The following is a 17,515-nucleotide window of genomic DNA, read 5'->3' as shown; positions in this document are numbered from 1 at the left end:
ATATTCCCAAAGGTCTACATAGTATAAAGAGGAATTCCTAGCACAACACCAAAGCATAAGATGCATTTTTCAAGGTAATCACAGAGGTGCTGACAGTCAGCCAGCTTGTCTGAAAGCTATAATACCACCAGTGGATCTTTGATTAAAATGTAACTACAACAAACAGAACCTCTGCACCTCTTGAAAAGGCTTTGAAAAACCTTTCATACCATGCTGAGGTTACATAAAACTGAAACTGACTGACTTTGCAGCCAACCATCTTGTGGTAAATTAGCCAAGTGGGTTTTTTTGCTCTTGATTTCAGTGTATGTGAAGCACCAGGGTAAGTCTACTTTTAAATGGATTAATTCACCTGTATAGTGTGCATAAACTGTATATAACTTTGGTAATTGTCAGTGTACTTATTATAGATACTCTATAATAGATCAGAACAAGTGAGCCTTTATCTGCACACAGGTAAGGCATGAACAAAGTAACATGAAAATAATTTCAGTAGAGTTTGGTCATTTTTAGGTGGGAAGTACCATAACTGGATTTAGTAGGGGACTAGGAAGCAGGGACTCCAGGAAAGCCAGAAGTTCTAATCTCTGCTCTGCTACTTACGCACTAGCAAATCACGTAACTTCTGTGTTCAGTTGTTCCATCTGTTAAATGTTAATAATATTTTTGTCAAAAATCAACTTGCCTTCAAGGGATTAGTCATTGATGTACCACTTTGAAGAGCTTTGTATATTTTCTAAATATTATTTTCCAAGGACCTTTCTGTAATCTGATCACTCATCAAATACATATTAATTGATATGTAGGAATTAGTAGTGGGCCAGCATTCACCCCTGGCTTCCTTCTCTGCTGGGCCTGGGATAGTGGAAGTTTGTAGCTTATCCCTACATAAAAGGATAAATGAAACCAAATCAGATATTAGGAATGGCAATATACAAAAACCTGTAGGAGAACACTTCAACCTCCCTGGACACACAATAGCAGATTTAAAGGTAGCCATCCTGCAGCAAAAAAACTTCAGGACCAGACTTCAAAGAGAAACTGCTGAGCTTCAGTTCATTTGCAAATTTGACACCATCATCTCAGGATTAAACAAAGCCTGTGAACGGCTAGCCAGCTACAAAAGCAGTTTCTCCTCCCTTGGTGTTCACACCTCAGCTGCTAGAAGAGGGCCTCATCCTCCCTGACTGAACTGACCTCGTTATCCCTAGCCTGATTCTTGCTTGCATATTTATACCTGCCTCTGGGAATTTCCACTACATGCATCCGACGAAGTGGGTATTCACCCACGAAAGCTTATGCTCCAATACGTCTGTTAGTCTATAAGGTGCCACAGGACTCTTTGCCGCTTTTACAGATCCAGACTAACACGGCTACCACTCTGTAGCTTAGACAGGCAGCCCAGTGAAATAAAACAGGAATTGAAATGTATCTGGTGGTACTCAAGGTAGCAAGGAAAAACTGTAGAAACAGTGGCCCCATACAGCAAAGCACTTAAGCACAATGGTTTATTTGAAGCCTGTGACTAGTCCCATTGAAGGATTAGGGTCAAAATGTATCTGATCTTCGTTCATTAGGGGATAGTGTTCTATTGTTTCAGGCTTAATTTGAAACAAATGTTGTTCCTAATCCTGTTTTTTATTCAAGCAAAATACCTATTGGGAATACCCCTGAGTAAGGATAGCAGGATCAAATTATTATTGATCACATACATGAAGATTTAGACAATTTCTTCATCCGAAATGGTGTTATAAATACTCATTTAGGGCTCAATCCTACTCCCATTCTAGTCAATAGCAAAACTCCTATTGACTTGTGTGACACAGGATTGTTCTTAAAATATTAACAGATAAATCCCTTGAACAATAATCACTTTCCAGAAATCTCAGTCAGTTACATTGTATTTTGGATGAGATCTCTGCCTTACTGTACTTTCAAGATGAAGATAATGAAAAACAAATTACTATTAAGAGATGGGCACAAAAATATGTATGTTCCAATTTATGTTGCTCTTGCACTGTATATTCATTTTTGTGTAGCTGGACACCTTCAGACTATGGACAAGAGTATATTAGTGTGCCTTATCATCCTGGGCACGGTGATTCAGAGCAGCCAGGGGTGCTACTGTGAACATTACCCCTGGGGATCATGGTCAAGCTGTTCAAAAACTTGCAATTATGGAACCCAGACCAGGCAAAGGTAGGTGTGAACTACCAGATTGATTTCACCTCTTCACTTTTCTGGTTCAGGTGGACTGTTAGGAAAATATCACTTTGGGGTTGGCAAATCTAAAAATACCCAAGGACTTGCAGAATGCTGTGTAATAATTCTTATTTTTCTTTTGGAAGTTGTTGCATCCATAACCTATAAGGAAAAAGGAACAGTTGGCCTGACCCAGTATTTAGATGATGAATAGCTATGAAAAGTTTAAAATCTCATCACAAAGTACATTTAAAAAAAATTAAGATGTCTCCAAGTGAAACTTTCTTGCTCACGAACCTTATAGTAAGGACATAGAACAGCCCAATATTAATTTATTCTGGTAATGATGGGTTCAATCCTGCATTTCTCCAGTAAGCAATGTATATGTGAGTGACCCACCATTATCCAAGCCAACTCTGGAGTGATATTGATGAGCTTCATGGAGTGCTGCGCTCTTGGCTGGAAGGTCTGGCTATTGCAATGCACTGCATTGCAGTGCACTGCCTTTGAACAGGTATGAAGGAGTCAAACTGGGCAGTCTCAAAAGAGCTTGTCCCATAAATATTGAATTCTGCATCAGTGTTTTAATTCTGCAACAGAAGGTAAATTGTGCCTAACTTCAGAGGTAGAGGTTTCCTTGTTACATTGGTATATCATCCAACTGGATTCTTCTCTTTCTTTCATGCACAGAAGCTGCTCCTTATCTCTGGGTATTAAAATCTGATCTTTTTCTGTTCGCATCTGATGGCACCTTGCCATAGAGATGGACCTGAATCAAGACCCCTGTTCCATTAAACCCCTGAACATTGAGGAAGTTTGGATTGGCTGGATCCAAATTCACAACTGTCTCTTATCATTATAGTGATCAGAACCCAAAAACCTCAGATGTGAACATCTCCCACCCCAAAGCTGGAGGAAGCTCACCCCTGGAGCCAAACTTTGCAGCCAGTTCCCACTTTTTAACAGGGCTCTAACTAAACTAATCATTTTTAATGTTTTACATTTTAGGCAAATAAAATTGGATGATTATTATACAAAAAATTTCTGTGACCAAGTGTGCACAAAGCAGGAATCCCGGGCATGTAACGAGCAGGCATGTCCTATCAACTGTCAGCTTGGAGACTTTGGTCCTTGGTCGGAATGTGACCCGTGTGTTAAAAAACAAGTAGGTGGAAAATAAATTTGATGGGTGAGTATGAGGAAATGTGACTGTGTTGTTTGCATTTCAGATACTGAACCACATGGCAAACTGATTTGCACAGTCCAAGGGAACAGGGGAAATCAATAATAAATTGGCATCGGCAGGAATGGGGGGAGTCAATTAAAAGAAACAGCTCAGAATAGAGAGAGAGGTAACACGTTTGGATACCACAAATCATTGTCTCACACATGTTCATACAAAAAGGCAGCAAATCTGCCAAGTCTCCTTTCTCAAGGGGTAGTGTCAATATTAGGAACAAGTCTCCCGTAGATGAGGTAAATTCTGCCATCAAATTAACAGGTCTCTTTGGGTCACCCCAAAATGACAGAGCTGTTAGAATATTCCACAGTATTTGTCAATGCATTCTAAAGTGAGGGATAATTACATTGATGGAGTCAGATCCTCCACTCTAATGGGATTTTTTAAAAAAAGATAAAAAGGGTGCAAATACTGTCCTAGTCTGGCAGTGGGAATTAAGACTGCTTCTTTCAACATTCATTCCAACTCTGCTTCTAAAGGCAAGATTTTCAAAAGTATTTAGGCGCCTAATTAAATCTTTAGGGTCAGATTTTCAAAGGTATTTCAGAATCTGATGAGACCAATCCAGGTAGCTAATTCTTAAGAGAGCCATGCTGCCGAAATGCAGTATGAGTCCAGAAAGAAGCATATAATGGCTTGCCCATTTCATGGATGCCCTGAGCCATGTGGGATTTCCCTCAAGGAGGGCAGATTATCCCATTGTGGCATTTTACACCTTCCTCTGAAGTATCTGGTGCTGCCACTATCTGAGACAGGATATTGGGTTAGATGGGCCATGGGCCTGATCCGGTTAGGCAATTGCTATGGTCTATGGGACTTCAGACATCTATGTGCGTAGATAGTCATGCTTCCTGCAGCTCCTCAGGCTACCAAACTGCTCCACCCAAGTGGGGTGTGTAAGGAAGTATGGATGTTTTCCTTGGGAGATGATTTAGCCCATGTGACATTTGTTTGGAGAATGTGCTCACCATCTTCTCTCTAGAGTCAGGCTGAGCTGGTACAGAGAGGAACTGCAGGAACTGAGAAGCACAGCAGCAGCCCCACATACAAACATCAAGAGCTTCAGGGAGCAATAACTCATAACTGCATTGTGCATTTTTGAAACTGTACAGAAAAGGGGTGCTGGAATAATTTGTGTAGTGGGGGAGCTCAGAGCCACGTAACCAAACTGTAAAGCCTGTATACGTTGGAAACCATTTCAAGCCAGGGGGTGCGGCAGCACCCCTAATATCCCTAATTCTAGCACCGATGGTACAGAACCCTCGGCCTCTCTTGTTTACTCAGTTTTTGTTTAAAAACATGCATATGAAATACTGCTTTGTTTTTAATCACATAGATATTGATGCAGTGTATTTTTCTGTTTCAAGCTAAAAAATTGGCTTGCACTGATAATCTACTCCACCCCACCCTCACACACGTTCCCCTCCAGCCTTGTACAAATCTCTCTCTGGTCTCTGGATGATGCTTGGCAGCTTTATATAAATGGCCTTGAAGACAGAAGGGTGTGATTTCCAAAACAAATACAAAGATAAGACTAAATAAATTCCAAATGATTGGAAGGGATGACCTGGGCTGAGAGATGGTGCCTGGAACTCAGCATAGCTAATATAGTAATGCAGTTATGGATCACAAATAATCACAAACAATGAAGCCTATAAGGAAACATAATCTCGACTGCAGACAAAGATACATAGTGGGTCTGATTCTGCTCTGCCTAACTCTGGAGTTACACCCATGCAATTCATTCAACTCCAGTTCTAGTCAGCAGTAACCAGTTGTGTATAGCTCTACCCACTGCTCATTAGTACTAATACTAATTAATATCTAGCTAGAGACTAGGTAAACATAAAAATAACCCAATTTTTCCTCTGTTTCCTTTCAGTTTCGTGTCAGGTCCTTGCGGCGCCCATCTCAGTTCAGGGGACAGGCCTGTACTGAACAATTGGTGGATTCCCGGAGATGCTTCCCAACTAAACTTTGCAACATAGAGGAAGTTGACTGCAGGAATAAGTTCCAGTGTGAAAACGGTAATGGTGCTATTCACTCGATAGCCACTAAATCAGATGTTCAAATCAAAATCATAAAGGTAATAGGCTACTTATTTGAAGAATGACATGCTGTATGTACTCTCCAAATCCTTCCTATGCATTTGTGGAGTTTTGGAAAGAAGAAGTTAGAGAACGGATCGCCAAGGCATTTGTGTGTAAAATAGGAGCTTTATATCTTTGTGCTGCTTCCTTCTGTCTTCATTGTGTCTGCAAGAAACTTGAGCCTGGGCAGTTTGTCAACATGAGCTCTGTTTACTGAAGAACAGCAATGCTCTTAACAAGAAGAGATTCTTTGCATGGGTTCCTCTGTGTATGTACGTGGCTCTTTAGAGTTTTAGGCCTTGATCTGCACCAGTTTAACTGAACTAGTGCAAAGTTCTGGGTGGATACGCTTAAGTAGATTTAAAGGTGGCTTATGTAGATTTAGCTTTGGCCTGTTCCTCAATTAAAATAAGCCTGAGTTAAACCAAAGAAAGAATCTTCACATAGGCTTTTGGCAAATCTTAAGTTAAACCAGGGCAATTCTGCATGTGGACAGCCATTAGAACAAGAGAAGCTGCTCCCTACTAGAACAATGAAGGCATTTCTGTTATTTCCCTAGAGTTCTTTTCTTCCTGCAGACTCATACCCCCTAATTATTGAAGCATTAGAAACGTCTCTTTGTCTTACCGTCATTCTAACGGACAGAGCTATTGTATGAAAAATATTTTTGCTGCTGCGGTTTCTCTGGAACAGGTCGCTGCATTGCCAAAAGTTTGGAGTGCAATGGAGAGAACGACTGTGGGGACAACTCAGATGAAAGGGACTGTCGGCGGAAAAAGACCGTGTGCAACAGGAGATATGAGAGCATCCCCAGTGTACAGTTAATGGGCAATGGGTATGTTGCTTTTGCTTGCCTTTTTCATAGGTTATGGTGTTTTTATCTCATTAACACTTGGGTAAATGAGGTAGTTACTATCTGAAGGCTGCGCTGGTACATTAGTGAATCCAACTGCACAAAATACCTGGTATTTTTTTATTAAGAGTATCAAAAAATTATAAGACTATAATTAAGCACAAGTGATGGCACTTGGCAATTGCATTTACTTAGCCACAGAGCCACAGCGCTCCCTTGTTTCCTATACAGGATGCAATAGAGAGAGCCATACAAGCACTACTCTCTGGGAGCTTGGGGCCCCCCACATGCCCTCTTGGCAGCCTGGGCTCCACACATCAGAAATGTGCAGTTACATTGTGTCTGAGCCCTTCTGTTCATTGGAGAATGTTTTCCTAAACATGTCTTGCTCTGCACTACATGTGAATTTCTTTGATTAGATTTTTGCCCAACATCATTTAAAGTTATGTTTTGTTTGCTACTGTCAGCTGAAAAGAACAATTTTACTGGGTGACTGTATGCAACTTGCTCTTCTGCCATAGAGTGCTTCTAATCCAGAATCGAATCCAAAGACCCAGAGCATAACACAGAGGGGATATATGTGCAGCCTTTTCAAACATTACAGCCCTAGGTACTCCAGTTCCCCAGTGATGGGTGTGGCGTAGCGTCCTGGATCAATAGAGACAGACAAGTGTGAAAGTATAGGTGCATTTTTGAGATGCATTCTTCATGAGTTCGGAACTCTTGTAGGAAGAATTTCTTTCAAAGCATCAACATAAAATCCATTGATTAGATCCTTAGTTGATGTAAACCTACATTCTTTTCAGCTATGTTGATTTACACCAGGTTTTAGCCCTATTATCTTTCCATGTCTCTTTAACTTCGGAAGATTACTTTCTTTCTAGTTTTCATCTTCTGGCTGCAGAGAGCCGAGGAGAAATCCTTGATAACTCATTCAACGGAGGAAAATGCACAACAGTAAAAGGCAATGACACAAGGAAATCATTTCGTGTTCCTGCAAATCTTGAGACTATCCACTTTCAGGTACTGTCTGAGGAGTAAAGCCACTAAACAACAGCTCTGTTCTGAGATGCCCATATGAGAGATATGGGTGCGTTAAGCAGGGATGTATTCTAGATTATAACTCAAGAAAAGTACCTAAGAGCTATGACAAGGGTACATCACTTTGGAGACAGATCACTACAGATCTTTATTGATGTCAATGGCAGCTCTGTCGATGGAATAAGGGCAAAGTGTGCAACAAGGTCCACGCTATGGATGAGATCCACATTGCAGATTTTATACTAACTGCAGCCATATTTTTTTACCAGTGATGCAAGAGGTGTGATTGCACAAAGACCACACTTCCAAAGGCGCTATGTAGGGAGTTTAACTGAATTTGCAAGTACAAAGCTTGTAGATTTCGTAGCCATCCAGGTTCAAGTGTAGAGAAGTGCAGAAACGTCTAATTATGGGAGAAGCAAATTGTTTTGCTCCATGTCTCTGCAAAGCTGTCCTCGTGACATAGTGAGTTTTCATCCACCAAAAGAAATTAGCAAATTATAGCAGGTTTAGAGGTTTCTGCTGTATGTACATCTGGATCTATATATTCACATATACAACATGCTTTGAGCTGGAAAGATCATTGGACCAGAATCTCCCTCTTAAGTTTCAGTGCTTTGTAATTTGAAATAGGCTAGAGCAGAGTTTCCCAAACTGTGTTCCGCATGATGTGAATAGGTGTTCCGTGAAAGAATCTAGAATTTAATTTTGACTCTTGCACTTGATTTTTGTACTACTTTATACGTGCTTTCCAGTTAGAAATTGTTAGTTCAAGTTATTTTAAATTTGTATGTTTGCTTTGTTTTATAAAATAAAATATATTTGAGCATAAATAATGCAATTTTTTATCTGAAAACCAAACGACTACAAAATAATATTATAAGTGTTCTGTAACAGGCTAAAAAGTGTTCCGTGGCCAAAAAAGTTTGGGAAACGCTGGGCTAGAGATTCAATGAGAATGGCATTACTCATAGTATTTCAATTCTTTCCCTCCTGCTCCCAGCTTAAATCGGAGAGTGGAGCAGTGTGCAGAACTAGAAACGGACAAAAACCCAACCAAACTAACATGAACTGAAGTTTTTCAAATTTCCCAAAATGTTTTATTTTGGATTTGCTTGAGTTGGGCTGAAAATGTGAATCATTTCTTATTTTACGCAAACCAGTTGTCTCATCCCTTGTATGTACGAAGGGACTTGCAACTGTGGAAGGTCTGAGCTCCTTTGAATATCAACAGCTTTGAAAAGCATGTTGAAAGTGGGAAACATTGTTTAGGCTTTTCAGACACATTTTCAAAGTCTGACATCAGTTGCACTTGAAACTGTCTACATTCAAATATGTATTTGATATATAAATGAATAACTGCATGCAAAAACACCCATTTGACCTATTTTCATGTCCAAATGCCTTTCCGTGCATATACCTTTTGCACATTTTAACCATCAGCTTCTAAAAACAGTCCCTTGTGTAATCAATGGACTTTTTTCTTGTCATTTTGTCAATTGTTAAACATTCAAATGTGTTGCTCCCAGAAAATTTCGAACTTCATTTTTTAATAATAATCTAATGAACAACCCTTTGGGTGAGCTTGTTTTGCATTTCTGCCTCTCTAGGTGGAAAATGAAGAGGATGATGTGGCATCAGATTTCTATCAGGATATAATTCCTCTGCACACTGAATCTGCTAGTGATAGTTCATACACTGGCTCTGGAAGAAGCTCTTCTGGGATCCCAGGTCTCTTCTCAAAAAAGAGACGTGTAAAAATCACATCATCTTCCTCCTTCAAGGAAGCCATTGAAGCCTCATATAAAAAGGTATAATAAACTAGATCTCATATTTTATTATTTCTTTCACTCTCCATCTGTTCAATCCCAGGAATGACAGATCTTCAAAAGAGTATGTTTTATAATCAAGCTAGCACAAGAAACTTTTCTATGCTAAATGAGAGAAAGGAAAATGGGTACTCAGGGCTGAAATGATTGTCAAACCCAGAATACCTCTTAGTTTAAGAATAGGCAATTTTGTTCACTTCGGTGAAATATAAACATTGTTTTTTCACACATGGGTTATCACCTTGCCCTTTAAATGACTTCTAGGAGATAGATCTACATTTTATACCTATAAAATTCCATTGGACTTACGTATAAATAAGATTTTTTTCTTCCTTATGCCACAAGAGATACCTATAATATACCTTTAAACAGATACAACTGTGTGGGAAAGTACCATGTCAAAACATCATAGGATACCTCTCTTCTAAGAATATATCAGAGTTGAGTTTAACAGGTCAGGTAACCCAACCCCTCACTCCAAGCCCAGGCAGTCGTTTGAGAAAATGGCCCAGAGGAAATAAAGTTCAACCAGGATTTGTGATTTTATAAATATGGGAATAAATCCACATTATTTTTCACCTCTGGTAACTCTCACCTTATAATACCAGAGGCTTGGAATTGTCAGGTTATTGGTAGTCTATCCAATAGTTATTGAACTAGAGCATACCTTGATTCAAAGATTTCCAGTGATACAGAATCCCTAATAAATTGTCCAATGGTTAATTACCCTCACTGTTTTAAAAAAAAAAAAAAAAGCACCTCAGATCTAATCTGAATTTGTCGAGCTTCGGTTTCTAGCAATTGGATCTTGTTATATCTTTGTTGGCTAAACTGAAGAGCCTACTACTATCAAATTTCTGTTTCCTGAGTAGGCCCTTATAGACAGCAATAAAGTCACTCCTTGGCCTTCTTTTTGATAAATTAACTAGATTAAGCTCCTTGAGGGTCTTCTATAAAGCATTTTTCAAATCTTTGAATCATATTCATGACTCTTCTCTGACCCCTCTCAAATTACATAACATTTATTACTTGTCCTATTCTGTATATTAAATTTAGGGAGAGCCATGACAAAGTTATCTAGCTCTCAAAGGCAAAAGCAAAATATCTTTAAGACCATTCCCTGTAAATTATTTGGTTAATAACTGCACAGCTCTTTGCATGTTCAAAATGCTATATAATGCTAAGTATTTCCCTTATTTTTTATCACTGAACTCCTACCCTGCCAATAAAAGGAACATTGCTTTGAGACCAATAGATTGCCAGGATGTACCAGAAGTATTTGGCAGGTCAATAACTGCCTGTTCTAAAGTCCATTGAAGTCAACAGAGAGATTCGTTCTGATTTTACTGGATTTTGGATTAAGCCCATTTGCCTTGACAGGTGCGCCTGGTACACTGGGCAGCAGGTGACTGGTTAAGATTGAGTTTGAACTACTTAATTCAAGAAAGCATTCTCCACAAATACAGGGGAGTTATCAATGTGCAGCACTTTTCTTTGCTACTTGTGCATTGGAATCCAAAATGAATGGACACAAAATCACAAAAATGCTGACATTAGCATATCAAATAAAACATGTGGCTTATGATGTTTTTAATAAAAAGATAATTTTCCCCAAAAAGTGAAAAAAAATTCACAGTTGGTTTTTAATGTCTGCAGTGAAGCGATAGGCTTCTTCCAAAAACTATTGTTTTTTCATAACTTAACAGCTGCCAAGAATCTTATTGAGTGGAGAGGGAAGAGTTTAATAAGACTGTATCTGTATAGTTTTTCATGCATAAAGAGTAAACAGGCACTTCTTTTCAGCCAGAAATGTCTGTAATCTTAGGTTAAGAACCACAGACCAAGAAAGAACAGAAGTAAAGTCCCTACCAGAGAGTATACAGTGTGTGTTTGCCATCTCTGAGAAGTCTGTATTGAACTGAATGCAAAATGACTGCTGGCCTCTGCAAATCAGAGACACCTTTAGAAATTTAAGAGGGCAGTACACAACAGAGAAAACAGAGAGCATAGTTAAATATGTCACAGTAGCTGCTGCTTCTAATCATGATTAGGGTGGTGCAAAATGCTAGCAGTGGATCCAGAAACCTACCTGACTTTCTCGTTTCCTTACCAGATTGTCTAAGATTCATGAGTGTTAACATAAATTTTAAAATTGAATCTAGTTTGAGAAATCCTAGCCAGTTTGTTTCACAATGGAATCTTTTTTTTTTTAATTTAACATGTGTAGCATGGTAGTTCCTCAGAGTCAGTCAAGAGTGGGGCCTCATTGTACAGAGTAGTAAACAGTCCCTGTCCCAAGGAGCTTACAGTCTAATAGATAAGACAGACATAGGGTGAGGAAAGGGGTAAAACATACAAGCAGAGTGAACAATGTGATGGTGGCAAATATCATGTTAATTCCATGATATTTGGAAGGGGGGTTACTTAAGAGGGGAGCAGCTAAATGGAAACAGAAGGAAGTAGGGCGACAGGGAAGGGGAGAAGAGCATATGGGGGTCAGGAGTGGAGTGAAGCTCTGGTGAATAGACTGGGAGGGGAGCAGGAGGGTTGGAGCAAACAGCCAGTCAGGTACAGTCAGGACAGAGAAAGCTCAGTCAAAACTGTAGAAAGTTCTCTGGATGTCTGAAGATCCCTGCTTTGGCTGCGTCTGCTCCTACCAGCTGGAATCTCTGGCCAGCTCCTCTCTGCAGTTTTCTCCAGTGCCCAGACTGGGAGTTGGGGGGAGGGAGAGGCACCACATAGGTCCTAGTGCCCCCAGAGTTCAGGGGGCCACCTCTGCACTATTGTTGATCCAAAGCAAGTAATGGGGGTAGCGGTGGCCCCAACTTGGACCCATTTCGCCCCCTCCCCACCAGGGCAGCAGTCCCTGATTTGGTTGCTTCTGTCCCTACTGGCTGGAGTGTGTGGCTGAAATCATGTGAATCTAATGGATTCAATGTACAAACAGGTGAAACACAGCGGTTTTGACTTCACTTTGAGTTTGTCCTTATTTAAAACTTACAGGAATGAAACAGTATTGCTTGAAATCAGAGAAAATGTCCCCATGAATTAATTGTATATCCCCTTCTCAATCAAAACTGCCAAGTCTCACACTGGCCAGTTGTGCTGCCTTGGGTTACACCACAATGAAATAAGTAGATTGTGTATATGTTAATTGAAGTCACTGAAGTTATGTTCATGTAACTGAGCAGAGTTTGGCACAATATCATACTAAATAGTCTACCCTGACCAAGATAAATATTTGTAATAATATTTAGTACTGATATTTAGTACTCTAAGGGATAAGTTTACCACTGGCATAAGTAGGTTTTACTGATGTCATGAGGATCTCTACAGTTTTATAGGGGAAGCATCTGCCCAAAGATAATTAGATTTAAGATTTCCAAGTTGCTAGAATGTTTAGATATCTTATAGTGCCAAAAATCCTGAGCATTTCTATGTTTGAATGTAGTAATTATTGGGTAGATATTAAATTTCTGGGAAATTGTTCTGCAAAGAATTGCTTGTCACAGGCATTTAGAAATACATTTACTAGTAGAAATTGCAGATACATGATACACACGTACAATACAAAAGACAGCTGAGTTGGACACAATTAGAAAATATACGCTTTCTGAGCCAAGTGAGGGTAAAAACAAGGATGCACACATTCCGTGGAAATGTGTGAAAAGTACCTATGCCATTCATGAGTGGATAGGTACAAAACCAGAGAGAAAGTCCAAGAAAAGCCCTGAGAAATACTAGGGAATGAAACTGTTGGCTAAATCCTGATGTTCTAAATCATGCAAAATTCCCACTGAAATTAATGCACATTTGGCCTGACTAAGCATTTAGGCCAATATTTTCAGAAGTGGCCACTCATTTTGGGTGTTCCGCTTGAGACATCTTATTGTCAGAGTTGCTGGCATGAGCTCCCATTGAATTCAGTGGGTACAGGATCAGTCCCAACTTCAATAGGAACTTGTGCTACCAAGGGTCAGTTTGAGTATCTCAATATGTCCTAAGGAGAAATACAAGTGGCATCTCTTAGGTCATTTATTTCAAATCTCCCTGTAACTGCGATGTGAAATGTTAGATGGGCATCCTGGAATTCAATGCAAACTCTATAAAATGAGCTAAAATTGTGACTGGCCAACCGTGGGGAAGGGGAAGCTGAGATCCAGCTGGGGTTACCCTTCATTTCCCCAGCATCTCTTGGTCTGCTCAGAGAGAAGCAGCTGACGCAGGAAGCTGCAGCTTCTGATTATGTCATCAGTGCCTCTTTTCATGTCGTTGTTTTTGTTTTTTGTTTTACTCTGGACATTCTCTCCCATCTGTTAACGTTGTTTGCTCCAACATCATCCTGTGCGCACCCTGAAAGTCTCTTCTTTTCAGCCTCATCCACCTGCTTTCCTCTCCCTCTCTTTGTCTATCTATTTAGCTAACAAAATCCCAAGCATTCAGAAGCCGTGAGTCAGGTGCCCCAAAATCGTGAGACTGGTTTCGGAATCATGAAACTTTCAAAGCACAATTTTGTTTTCTTTTTCTTTGCCTTCTGGTTTCTGATCCCTGTGGGTGCACTTGCTTTGTAGTTTCAAGCTTTTCCCTGCCATCCTGCGGGCTAGAAACTTGAAAGCCGAAATTCTGACGCAATGTCTTGATTCCAGCTGTGGCTATGAGAAAAACACCAAATACTGTGAGACTCATGATAAAATCATGGGAATTGGCAACACCGATCGAATCCCCTACCTCCAAAAATCACCCTGAAAAAGTTAAGAAAACAAAATCATGGAACTAACGTGATAGTTGCAAACCATCACATCTATCACTCTGCTTGCATGTTACATTCCTTCCTCCCAGCTCTCTTTGCCTTGTCTATTTGGGCTGCACATTCTTCAGAACAGGGACTGTCACTTATTCTGTGTTTGTATAGAATGAATGAAAGGGTCCTGAGCTCAGTTGTGGTCCCTGCACTCTAACATCATACAAGTAATAATTAATAAGAATACGTTTTGTCTATGTGTCTATCATGCAATGAGACATATACTCTCAAATGTAACCAAGTGCTTGTAGCCACAAGTGAATTGAGCTCTGCATTCATTGGTGCTAGTTTACCCAGGATCAAAGAAACATAAAATATAATGTATTTGCCCCTTTTTACAATATACAAAGGGAAATGAACGTATTCTCAGCCTTTTTGCTGCTTGTCTTGAACCAGAGAATAAGGGTATCTAGTGTCTCATTTTTTTCTTTCTTTCTAGAATTCCAACTTTATTAGGGTCCATAAAGTGATTGCAGTTTCAAACTTCACAATGAAACAATCAGATCTGCAGCTCTCAAATATCTTTCTAAAGGCACTTAACCACCTGCCTTTGGAGTACAACTATGCTTTATATAGCAGAATTTTTGATGACTTTGGGACTCATTACTACGCTTCTGGATCAATGGGTGGCACATATGACCTTCTTTATCAATACAGTGCTGAAGAACTGAAGAATTCAGGTATGTAACCTTTGCTGAGAAAAAAACCATATGATCAATTTAATAGCATATATATATTTTCCTATCATTCTGCTAATATTGCCTGAGAGAAAAGCACTGCCCCATATTTTCATGTTTTAGCATATATAGTTCAGTAATCCTATATTGCGTTCAAACAAAATAATGTCTAACCTCACAAATGTATGTAGGTCTAGGCTTTACCAAGGGAAGTGATGGGTTCTCCTTCTCTTGATGTCTTCTAGAATAGATGCTTTAATCAAACCCAACTTATTTTTCTCAGTGCAGGGGTAAATGGGTGAAATCCTATGGCTTGTGTGATATAGGAGGTCAGACCAGGTGAACTAATGGTTCTTTCTAGCCCTAAAATGAAAATTATTAGCAATTACTTTTGGCAGTAAATTCCTTAGAAAGATAATCAAATCATTAAACTGGAGAGAGCATTCTACAAAAGCTGAAAATCTAACTTCTCAGGTTAAAGGCTGTGCTCCTGAATTATGGTACCATTAACTTGTGTGGGGACTGCTCGTTAATAAAACAAAGTATAATCGGGTGCGTCAAGGAAATACGAGCAGCATCAGTGCATACTTAGACAAGTATGGTAAATATGGCTCTGTCCAACATTGTTGGTACATGAGAGAATAGTGGGATGTCTGATGAAACAACACTGGGCTGAAGGAAGTAATCCACAACACCAAAGTCATCTTCAGGATGTAACTGGTGGGGATGAGAACCTCAGACATGGAGGACTCTAGTAGGGTGTTCTAGGTGAGGAATGCTATGAAATAGATGTAGACAAAAGGGGAGCCATGTGGAAACTAGGGATGCTGTTTAGTGTTTTGTGTTTAATATTTGGCACTTAATGCCATCATTGCTGTTTAATATTTCCCAGGTTTGACACAGCAAGAATCGACAGAATGTGTCCGGGTAGAAACAACTAGGCGTGTGTTTTTCAGAAAGAAAAAGAAAGTACATACGACGTGCACCACAAATAAACTGACTGAACGCCATGAAGGTCACTGTTATGAGAACTAAGCACTGTATACTGTTATTTACCATGGGGGATAGTATCTGACAGTTATTGGGGTGAAACTCTAATTTGATTGGAGTCAATGGCAAAACTCCCATCAATTTCAGTGGAGCCGGTTTTTCACTTTTTATCTCCCAAGTCAAGCGTTACAAGCACTGTGGCCCAGATCCTCTCCCCTGTTCCATCCTGGCACATTTTCCCAGCTGAGGAATCCTATCTCACAAAACTAGTATAACCATCTCCTATGCCACCTCTCTCCATATTTTCAGGGTAAGGGCATGCTGGAGGTGGGAAGGTGACATGTCAGGAGTGCTCTGGCAGGCCCACCTGGTAGATGATCATTTGAGGACTATTACCAGCTGGCAGAGTCTAGAGCAGCCCCCAAGCTGCTCTCAACTTCTCCATGGTTGAAGGTGGCACACAATCAGACAGAGAATCAAGAATCCATAACTAACTCCTCAACATCCCCCTCTTCTCTGCTGTACCAAGCAAAGCTCTGGTGCAACAGAGACTCTACCCTATTCTTTTTGTGTACTTCAAGTATATTAAGAGAACAGTTTATTTTCTTCAAAGTGTCAGGGAGTCATGCATCCAGCATAAATGGAAAGAACTATTTGATCATCTCAGGCCAAATATGCCTTCCCTCACTCATGTGAGTAGTGCCATATGAAAGACAACCAAACTATTGAGATGTGTAAGGAAAGCAAGAGTTGACTTTCCTGTCCCAGCCCATTCTCTAGCCAGCATGGATTGTTCCATATGATATATTTTTTACTCATATTGTACTACATCCAATCTAGTTTTAAATGTCTCCAGGGATGAGGCTTTCAGCCCCTTCTTTTATGAGACTATTCCACAATCTACTAAATTTCACCACTGGGATATTTTCTTGGTATTCAGACTACATTTTTCTTTCTTAATTTCATAACATTACTCCTATTATGCTCTTTGGACCTGGATGAGTAGTTCCTCTGCACTGAGTTGTTTATACCTTCACGTATTAGTGGAAATTTATCCCTTGGTCAGTCTTGCCAGAGTCACATAAATGCCAGTAGGACTACTGTTGTCAGTGGCGAACTCTCCATTGACTTCAGTGGGAGTGGCATGGGGGAGAGAGAGAGAGGAATGACCATCTCCCTACCCTATAATTTGGTGCCCCTGTATCACAAGCAAATCCTATTGGCTCTTCTTAAAAAAACCCAATCCTTGGAGTTTGCATTAAATGCAATTGAAAAGTTCTGGTTATGTTCTGGAAAACCTTGATTTTAATCTCATTTTAGGATCATTTTTGCAGTCGGCTGAACGGTCTATTTCACTGGTAAAAGGTGGAAGGGCAGAATACGCTGCAGCTTTGGCCTGGGAGAAAAAGGGGTCTTTCCCAGAGCATACAGTATTCATAGACTGGGTGGAATCAACAAAGGACAATCCTATTGTGATTGATTTTGAGGTAAGAAAAGAAAGAAAAATACTAGCAAGAAAATAAAGGCCATCATCCTTTCGGGGAGCAAAAACTAGATCAGGGGTTCTCAAACTTCACTGCACCGTGACCCCCTTCTGACAACAAAAATTACTACAGACTCCAGGAGGGGGGACCCAATCCTGAGTCTGCCCTAGCCATGCCGCCTTGGGGAGGGGCAAAGCCAAAGCTCGAGCTCCACCACCCCAGGGCGGGAGGCCAAAACCAAAGCCCAAGGGCTTCAGCCCCAGGCAGGAGGCCTGTAACCTGACTCCCGCCACCCAGGGCTGAAGCCC

General features: G+C 40.2%; 1 protein-coding gene across 2 annotated transcripts in view; it reads left to right on the top strand.

The window, feature by feature from the left end:
• Nucleotides 1-201: 201 nt before the first annotated feature.
• C6 (complement C6) overlaps nucleotides 202-17,515 on the top strand; it is a 37,148-nt gene continuing 19,834 nt past the window's right edge. For both annotated transcript variants that reach the window (XR_012639488.1, XM_074952506.1), the window contains exons 1-10: nucleotides 202-322; nucleotides 2,040-2,199; nucleotides 3,211-3,367; nucleotides 5,325-5,469; nucleotides 6,226-6,367; nucleotides 7,270-7,408; nucleotides 9,037-9,237; nucleotides 14,496-14,736; nucleotides 15,626-15,748; nucleotides 17,044-17,210. Coding sequence is in view for 1 of the 2 variants with exons in the window: in XM_074952506.1 (XP_074808607.1) it covers nucleotides 2,057-2,199; nucleotides 3,211-3,367; nucleotides 5,325-5,469; nucleotides 6,226-6,367; nucleotides 7,270-7,408; nucleotides 9,037-9,237; nucleotides 14,496-14,736; nucleotides 15,626-15,748; nucleotides 17,044-17,210 (1,458 nt within the window). In the remaining variant the exon portion in view is untranslated. The remainder of the gene's footprint in view (nucleotides 323-2,039; nucleotides 2,200-3,210; nucleotides 3,368-5,324; nucleotides 5,470-6,225; nucleotides 6,368-7,269; nucleotides 7,409-9,036; nucleotides 9,238-14,495; nucleotides 14,737-15,625; nucleotides 15,749-17,043; nucleotides 17,211-17,515) is intronic.

The sequence above is a fragment of the Natator depressus genome, chromosome 5, assembly GCF_965152275.1.
Source record: "Natator depressus isolate rNatDep1 chromosome 5, rNatDep2.hap1, whole genome shotgun sequence".
NCBI lineage: Eukaryota > Metazoa > Chordata > Testudines > Cheloniidae > Natator > Natator depressus.
This window is presented reverse-complemented; position numbering and strand designations above follow the sequence as displayed.